Source organism: Gopherus evgoodei, chromosome 23 (assembly GCF_007399415.2).
Source record: "Gopherus evgoodei ecotype Sinaloan lineage chromosome 23, rGopEvg1_v1.p, whole genome shotgun sequence".
Classification (NCBI taxonomy): Eukaryota; Metazoa; Chordata; order Testudines; family Testudinidae; genus Gopherus; species Gopherus evgoodei.
This window is the reverse complement of record NC_044344.1, coordinates 7,980,697-7,989,802: the sequence shown is the minus strand read 5'-3', so window position 1 is coordinate 7,989,802 and position 9,106 is coordinate 7,980,697. Positions and strand designations below refer to the sequence as shown.

Below are 9,106 nucleotides of genomic sequence, written 5' to 3'. Positions count from 1 at the left end.
TCTTTGCCACCTTAATAACATTCTTTTAATGTAGGTTTGGGGCTGGTTGTTATTTGTAATTCTAATGAAGTCCCTTGTTCAGTGTTTGTAGAAAGTGGATCTGTGTGCAATTCTTTAGCCCTGACAGAGGAACCCTGATTGGCTTTGAGCACAGAGTGCCTGGATCTCGATATGAGAAATGTGCATTGTCCCTGTTGGTCAGTCTGTCTCCCTCTGCATTTTCTAAGGTGGTCATTCAGCATTGCTCTAAGTACTGCGCAATGGGTGCTTTAAAAATACCTCTGAGATTTTGATTCAACGTAAGAACAGCCATGCAGAGTCAGTTCAGTGGTCCATCTAGCCCAGTATCTTGTCTTCTGACAGTGACTGGTGCCAGATGCTTTAGAGGGAATGAACAGAGCAGCCAACTGAGTGATCCATCCCCTGTTGCCCAATCTCAGCTTCTGGCAGTTGGAGGTTAAGGGACACCCAGAGCATAGGGTTGTGTCCCTGACCATCTTGGCTAATAAGCACATGGAGGATAGGTCCATTGATGGTGAATTCTTTTTTGAACCCAGTTATACTTTTGACCTTCACAACATCCCCTGGCAAGGAGTTCCACAGGTTGAGTGTGCATTGTGTGAAGAAATACTTGCTTATCTTTGTTTTAAACCTGCTGCCTATTTATTTCATTGTTCTTGTGTTGCGTGAAGGGGTCAATAACGCTTCCTTATTCACTGTCTCCACACCAGTCATGATTTGGTAGCCCTCCATCATACCCTCCTTCAAGAGGAACTGTTCTCAGGCTCCTCCTACCTGAAGTCAATGGCGCTGAGGCCGATCAGCATCCCAGTGAGCACGGTAGATTCCTCTCGCAGCATGATAGCCCCATCGTCGTAAAACCTTCTGCAGGGAAGGACAGACACTGTTACCCCTGAGAACACCCAGCACCACCACACATGCTCCCACACAGCCATGCCTGCCCACTGCTGCAAGCTCCATGGGGTCTCCCTAGCATCTGTCCATTCACACTCACGCAGCCTTGCCATGGAGACCCAGCCAAGCGCCGCCATACGAAGCCCAGGGATCACACTCACATGCCCGTGCCCCTGCGCTGGCCCGTTAAATCCATCGTAAATGCAAAAGGTGCTGCTCTTACTATGCCGCCCCCCCAGGGAGGCCTGTGCTGCATGTGTCTGAGGCACAGGGCGAGGTGCCTGCATCTCACCTGAGCATTGTCACGGGCTCCCGCACTCCCATACAGGAGGCGAGTGGACTGAGCCAGTGAGGGGCAAGGAGGAGTAGGGATGGGTGCTCCTTTGCCCCAGGGGGTGGGAAACGTGAGCCACAGAGCAGCCCTGCTGCTCCGACCAAGGGGCAGCAATGTATGATGGGGATTTGTAGCCTCTACAGGAAGCCCATCCTGCTACAGTCGTCTATGGATGTGACCCGTAGGCTCTTCCTACCAACACAGCCCCAAGACGGGCAAACACTGGTCTCCCTCAGTCTCGCACCGGCTGTGGGAGAAACGGCCTGTCTGCACCCCAGCTACTCACCTGGTGGTTCTGGTGTCCCTCAGGGCTGTGGTGATGTATTCCGACATACGTTTCTCCATCAGCGCCACGCGGATCCAGGCCCGGCCCTGCGACAGATGAGCCCAGGGCACTAGGTGGTTAGGAGGACCTGCCTCTGGTGTTGACACCCATCCATCCACCCACCTAATCTATCCATTCCCACTGACACCCCTCCATCCATCCAGCACAGGGTGCCCATCACTATATAGTCTCTGGGCACTAGCTACTGTCTTGTGACCATCCCCTTCCAATGCAGCAGATAGACACCTCTCTGGGAAGGATGAGCACAGAGGTTGTTGCCCCATTAGCTGATGCCCCTTTCCAGGTCACTTAAGGGTGGCAGGGGCCCTTTGGCCCAGCAACCCTCTTAGGCCCACTGAGATGGGCTCTCTGCCCTTCCCATGTGTCTGCTGCTTTCCCCCTCCCCTGACAGGACCCGCCCAGCTTGTTGGCTTAGACAGTAGGGAAGCAGCCGCCTGGGCCCTGCCTGACCTTGGCCCTAGAAGTGCTGATATTTTCCATGTTCTCGATGCTGCTGACGCAGTTGTTGGGGACCTTGCTGCAGGCCAGGCGGATGTAATCCCAGAAGCCGCGCTGCCCATCGGAGCTGAACCAACTGACGGGACCTGGGGCAGAGAAGAGGAGATGGCTGGGTTGTGACCAGGAGAGGTCCCTGCAGTCCAGGGGGCCAGCCTGCCTTAAACATTGGCCAGTGCTGGAGGCTCCAGACATCCTCCGTAGCAGATGCATGCACACAACAGTTGCACACACACACAGTCAATAGGAGTAGACATCTGCCCACCTGGATGCAGACAATTGCACACAAATGTGTCCAACAGTTGCGCACACGTTCACACAACGGATGTGCACAAACATGCACGGAAGTGGACATGTACAAACTTGTGCTTATGGTAGGTGTGTCCACGGGCAGGTCTTCCATTGCAGAAGTGTGTAAACATGATGCATGCACAGACACGCACACACACACACCCCCGAACGCCCTGCGGGGAGCCCAGGCAGTCCAAGCGAGCACACGCACCGTTACCTTTGAAACGGTGACTCAGGATCTGCTCTAGAATGGCAGCAAAGTTGATGAACTCCTCCGATGAATCATCAATGGGTTCCGTGGTATATTTCTCCAGCAGGGTCTTCACAGAAAATCTACCAGGGTGGGGGTGGAAAAATCACAGACAAGTAAGTAGGGGAGGCAGACAAGAGTTTCCTGTGGGGGACCCTCGGGGAGAATCTCTGAAAGCTAGTAAGGAAGTGTGGTCTGGAGGCTCCTGCACTGCCCTGGGACTCAGGACCGTTGGGGGCTATTCCTAGTTTTGCCACTAAGCCTGTTGTATGACCTTGGGTGAGGCAGTGTGACCTAGTGGATAAAATACCCCACTGGGCATCGTGGGAGCTGGGTTCGATCCCAGGCTGTTGGGTGAGCTTGGGCAAAGTGTTCCCCGTAACTCAATGTCCCTGTCTGTGAAATGGGGGTAATGATACTGACCTCCTTTGTAAATCACTTGGAGCTCTATTGATGAAAAAAGTGTGATATAAGAACTAGGGGCTACTATTGCTTCTCCCTTTGCCTTGTCTATTTAGCCTGAAAGCGCTTTGAGGGTGGGTCTCTCTCACTACGTGCATGTACAGCTCCTGGCACAATGGAGCCCTGCAGAACACTGATTCATCATCTCCAATTGGGAGCATCCGCATGGGGACACCAGCTCCACACACCCTCCTCCTTGTGTATCCATCATTGCCATGATGTGATTTCATGATCTGTGGTGCAATTCCCTGGTGGAGGAAGCAGTTACACAGCATCTGCATGTGGACAGAGGCAGCATGCTCTTCTGTGGACAGATGGGCTTCTCCATTGCCCATCTCCAGCTCAGGATCACTCAGCAAAGTGCTTTAGTCACTAATGAATTAGGCCTCCAATTAAAGAGGTCTATTTAACAGATAGGGAAACTGAGGCACAGAACAGGAGAAGTCACTGAGGGTGAAGAAGGGAACTCAGGAGTCCTGTACCCCTCTCCCCCCATCACTGCGTCACGCTCCCCTTCAGGGCCCAGACTAGAACCCAGGAGTCCTGCATTCAAGACATTTGCTTTCCACTCACATCTGTGATTATTACGGATTACCCTGTCATCAATCCACTCTTTGTGGGCACCTGCAAATGGAGGCCAGTGGTCTGCCAGCAGCAGCGCTCTCCTTCCCCACCACACTGTTTGCCTCTTCTCGCAGCACTGAGGCATCTGCTGTTTCCAGACAGCTCTTCAGACACCTACGCACCCAGCTGTCCTCAGGCCTTCTTAGAGCCCTGTTTTTCAGCACAGGGCAAGTGGAATCCAGCCTGAGTCCCCTGGGGGGAGCGGAGGAGCATGGCAGGGAGGAGTTGTTCCTGGTTTCAGATGGCATCATTGACATTTCAAACCCTGCAAAGGGCTTTTGCTAGACTGGTGTCAGTTAGGCACTGAATCAAAGTGACATTGCGAGTGGGAGACGGACACAGACACAGTGTGGGAGGGAGGCCAGTGGGGAAATAGAGCTGGAGACTGGAAGTCAAGCAATTAGGTTCCTTTTCCAGCTCTGGGAAACTATGCTTTGGTGGGGAGAATAGGGGGCTGGGATCAGGACTCCTGGGTTCCAGTCTCCATTCTGCCCCTGTATGAACCTAGGCAAGTCACTGATGGAGAAACCAAGGCACAGAGAGGTGGAGTGACTCTCCCAAGGTCACCCAGGGAGGCTGTGCAAAGCTGGGACCTGAACCAAGCTCTCCTTAGTCCAGCCCACTCGACCCACCCTTTGCCGAGTCTCATGGCCTTGTGCTTTTCCTTAGGGTGCTGCATAGCATCATCCTGATCTCACAGGGGGGCCAGGTTTTCCTAACCCATGAGAGCCCCTTCCTATCTCTTCCCCACCTCCACTCCAGCCCGAGGACATCAGACTGCATTTCACTAGAGCTAGAATACATTGTGGGGGAACAAAGATACTAATAGGATTGGACAATGGAGCTTTTCATCTCAGTCTGCTTGGCCACGCTGCTGGAGGCAGCCGCTTGTGTTGCTGAATCAGGGCATCCTTTGTGACACCAGCCCCCCCAAGGAGCCCAGGCCTGAGCTGATCAAACCAATTCTCTAGTGCTCATGGTTGGAGGGAGGAAAGGGGGAAAATGGTGCTCACAGTTAGAGAAACTGACATTAGTAAAAGCAGCAAAATAAGGTGCCACTTCTCCAAGGAGCTGGATGCAACATTAAGTAACTGGTAGCAGTAGCCTGTAATTACACATCAGAGCTGCAGGAGCGCACAGCCCTGCAGAGAACATCCTGCTATTCCCTCCCAGGGAATGGAGTAATTTAGACACCCGCGCCCACATGGGCCCTGTTGATGGCAGTGGGGTGCCCTGGAGGCAGCTGCCTGGATCTAGTTGCAGACTGAGTGATTTAGGCCCTGATCCAGCAAAGTACTTAAGTGCACACTTAATTTCTAGCATGCGAGTAGCCCCATTGATGTCAATGGGACACTCTGCACAAGTCGAGGGAAGTGCTTGCCTGGATCTCACCAGCACCATTTCTGCAAAAGAAAAGTGGATCTGACTCATCTTAGAGTCCTTTGACTGTGTTGATAAAAGCAGTAGAGAGAGATCTGGTTGCCCTTAATTGATGTAGGCTTTCAAAAGGTCTTGGACAAGGCCCCTCTCAACGGGGTGTCATGGAGTGAGAGGCAAGGTATTGTCACTGCTTGCAGAGGCAGAAAGCAGAACCAGAATGAGGGGCCAATTTTCATCCCGGGCAAAGGTTAACAGTGGCAGCCTGGAGGTTCTGGCCTGGGTCCTGTGCTGTTGAACTCAAACATTCAACGGTAGTACAGACATACATGCTCTCTCCCCCTTTCTCCCCCCAGTAGCATTGGGCGACCCTAATCAGAATCCCAGTGCATGGTGTTGGTAAGAGACAATCCATTCCCTGGCCCCAAGGTGGGATTTTACAGTCACAGGGTGTGACTTGCCCAAGGTCACACAGACAGTAGCAGAGCTGGGAATAGAAGCCAGTCCTTCTGGCTCCCAGCAGGCCAGTATCCCATTCACTGGACCACAGCGATGTTACTATCACATCTATTGTAAGGGCTCCTGGTCTCTGACAGCTACACTATTTCTTACAGATCCTATCGATGTTTGCTTGGTAGCCTCTGCACACACACTCAGGACTGATCCAAGCAGATCTCAGACACAGCCTCTTTAGCATCCCAGGGCAAGAACCCACTCCTCAGCCTTATAACTTAGGAGAGAGAGAAGCCATCTGGCTCCCCCTTCTCATATGCTGTCAGTTAATTCAGTGCAAGGCTGATCGCTCTGGGGAGTGCCCTCCTCTATTGACCCCAGTAGGGTACAACATAGGCCACCCACCCATGTGACCACAAAGGAGCCCCAGTAAGAAAGCATGGCTCAGCCTGGTGACCCACCTAACCCATGGCCCGCATGAGGACCCATTAAAAGCCAATGCAGTGGTTGTGTCTTGGCCATAGGCCCCGGGCTCAGTAGGAACTAGACTGATACTCCCCTCTCCTCTTCAGCAGCCATCAGATAATCACTTCAGACAAATTCTACCACCAGACGTACACGTTTTGCAAAGAGGCAACTACCATGGGAAAGCCATCAAACCACAAGGATCACACCCTGCTGGACTCTAACCCTGATGCCTCCTATTGCACCTGGACCCAAGTGTTGAGTTCTGTAGCCCTGGGAGACAAAGGTTTTATTATCCCAATTTTACAGATGAGTAAACAGAGTAATGGCCTGGCCAAGGCCCCCCAGCAGGGCTAGAGCCTGGACTGGAATTCAGGAGCATCCACATTGGTATTCCGTTCATTAGTGATCGCAGCATTCCCCAGGCAAGACATTTCTCAGTCCAGCAGTTGTACCACTCCCGTTATTAACAACAAGCAACTGCCCCTTTCAAAAGCAGCTGCCAGTTAAGTGTGAGGCCCAGCTTGAAAATGCAGTGGGGTTGGTTGGGAGGGAGCAAGAAAGATGGTCCTGTTGTGAGTGGACTAACCTGGGACGTGGGAGAGCTGAGTTTGTTTTGCAGCTCTGCTGCAGCTTCCTTGTGCCTTGGGCATGTCACTTAGCCACTCACTGCCTCCATCTTTACTATGAGGAGAACAGCACTGCCCAGCCTCACAGGGACCAGTAAAGCTTGGGGGACTCACCTACCACAGTGCCAAGCGCTGCCGAAACAGGCAGAACCCTTCCCCAATGACAGTGAAACTGCCGCCACAGGCTCCCAGAGAAGGGTTGGGTGGTTCTGCTGCTGGAAAAAGCCAACAAGACCAGATACCAGCAGCATTGTTGTGGCCAGGGGGAGAAAAATCCTCCCCACCCTGCTGCTCATAAAGCCATCCCTTCTTCAGGGCGGGCACACACAAAATAAGTGCTTGAATCAGTGGGGCCCTGACTGCTTCAAAGCTTTTCCTGTCCCGTTTACCAAGTGTGGGGGTCACTGTGAGAAGTGCAGTTGGGCACCACATTGTTTTTTGGGCCCCATCTCTCCCCCAAGGACCAGCCCCCACGATGTTGGAGGAATAACTGCAGACCCAGAGCTCCTGCAGGAGACAAGGGGAGCCTGGCCTGGGGAACGGCCTCGGAGGGGACAGCCCTCTCCCATGCAGCACCGTGGTAAGGCAGCAGGGACCATCCTGCTCTCCAGGCCTGAGCGGCTGCTGCCCCAGAGCGCCAGCTGTGAGCGCCCGCAGCGGGATGCGTGTGTGTGTTTGCTGGGGGGGGGAGGTTGGCGATGGATGTGAATGAAGGGGTTCAGGGTCACCCGGCACCACGCATTGGGTGGGAGGTGCTTTCAGGGGCTCTGAGTGGAGAACGTTGTACCCTCTCCCCCTTCGGGGATAGAGGTGGGTCACTTCGTCCTGAAGCCAAACTGGGACCCGTTATAGACCAGATCATAGCCCAGGGCCCAGCTGGGGGGCGGGGGGCAGAGACCAGCCCATAGCGCAGCATGCGGCCCATTAGCAGGGCACATCCCTCCCTCTTTCCCACGCGGATATTTCACTCGTGCCCAGGGAACAGCCGGCAGAGCAAGGGCTGCGGGGCAGTAACACCTGCCACCCCAAACCGCCCGCTGGGGTCCGGGGGGGCACTGCCCCCTCAGCCCAGAGTCCTTGCTCCAGAAAGGGTGTTGCTATGACAACCCCCTCCCCTCCCCCACATGCTTGAGCCAGGCCTGCCATGATGTCACTTACTGGAGCCCACACCTGGCCAGCCTGGGTCCCAGCCATTGGGGTGGGGGTACAGAACAGCACGTGCCCCCCCTCCATTCCTCCTACAAGCTGCTTTTCTCCCTTGTTCATCCTGGATCATCCCCTCCCCCCATAATTAGTAATCATCAGTCATCATCCCCCCCTCCCCCAATAGCTTAATACACAGCACTGCACAGCCTGTTAGCACCCCCTCACCCGCTGCAGCCCCCCCATTGCAACACCCCCCTCCCCCAGGAATACTGCTCAATAACACACGGACGCGTAATGTGATGGCCCAGCGCTGTTCCCACAGGGAGAGTTCCCAGCCAACCTCATCACCCCCCTCCAGCCAGTCGAATGCATCCTCCCCCCCACAAAAAAACGTCACCCAGGGAGCATATTTCTGCTTCCAAGCTGCACCTGGGATGATCCCACCCCCACCCCAATTCCCATCTCATCCCCCCCACCCCAGCTCCACCTCTTCCGCCATCATTCCCTCCCCCCGCACCTGAAGCTGCCCAGGGGGGGTCCCGGGTCCCTCCCCTCCAGCAGCCCCCCCACCTGCAGACCGTGATGAGATTCTTCCTCTCCACGGCGATGTTCCTGGAAGAGGCTTTCTTGGAGGAGAGCCCGAGAGCCATGGCAGACTGGATACAGCTCGATTCCATCCAATCCGCCAGCAGACCCCCCTCCTCTGCCCCAGATCACCAGCGCGGGGCCCCCCACATCCACCCCCCCGGTGGCTGGGGACTATTTCCCCCACCTCCCCCCCAAAAGCCGCTCCACCCCCTGCTGATGGCGTGAATCAGAAAACCCAAGGAAAGGGAGCTCTCCCTGGTGCTGATGCTCCAAGCAGCCCTCCCCCTATAGGGAGGCCAGCCCCCTTCCCATGACGCGCTGGTAGGGAGGGCCAGCCCCCAGGCAGGGGCAGGCTCCAGCAGGTCTTTTTCCCAGGATGGAAGGGATCAGCCCCCCCGAGCCCAGACTTTCAGGGGAACAGAATCCACTCTCTGGAAGGGAGGGAGGGTGCGCGCGTGTCTCTCTCTAAGGAATGAGAATGAACTCAAGAAGAGTTTTTTATTTATGAATGGGGAGTGGGAGGTAGGTAAATGGAGCCCATCTGTGTGTTCTCCAGGCTCAGGGCCAGGCCAACGGCCTGAGCGATCATTTAGGAGCCAGGATCCGGCAGGCTCGGGTCTCGACTCCTAGTGGATTTGATTAAGGGGTCAAGATTCTGGAGACTCGGCCCACTTTGACCATGGAGGGAATGACTAAGAAATCCAGATTCTGCAGGGGGCAAATCCCGTTTT

The 9,106-nt window shown here is 54.6% G+C and overlaps 1 protein-coding gene across 7 annotated transcripts in view; it reads right to left on the bottom strand.

Moving 5' to 3' along the window:
• The window catches only part of RUNDC3A (RUN domain containing 3A), a 43,918-nt gene that overhangs the window by 29,251 nt on the left and 5,561 nt on the right, over window positions 1–9,106 (bottom strand). For 5 of the 7 annotated variants that reach the window (XR_003997544.1, XR_003997545.1, XM_030541066.1 and 2 more), the window contains exons 1-5: window positions 8,358–8,511; window positions 2,599–2,714; window positions 2,046–2,179; window positions 1,536–1,621; window positions 796–885 (exon numbers count right to left, since the gene is read on the bottom strand). Coding sequence is in view for 5 of the 7 variants with exons in the window: in XM_030541066.1 (XP_030396926.1) it covers window positions 796–885; window positions 1,536–1,621; window positions 2,046–2,179; window positions 2,599–2,714; window positions 8,358–8,464 (533 nt within the window). In the remaining 2 variants the exon portion in view is untranslated. Of the gene's footprint in view, window positions 1–795; window positions 886–1,535; window positions 1,622–2,045; window positions 2,180–2,598; window positions 2,715–8,357; window positions 8,512–9,106 lie in introns of those variants that run through there. The other 2 variants (XM_030541067.1, XM_030541070.1) reach the window with 2 other exon arrangements.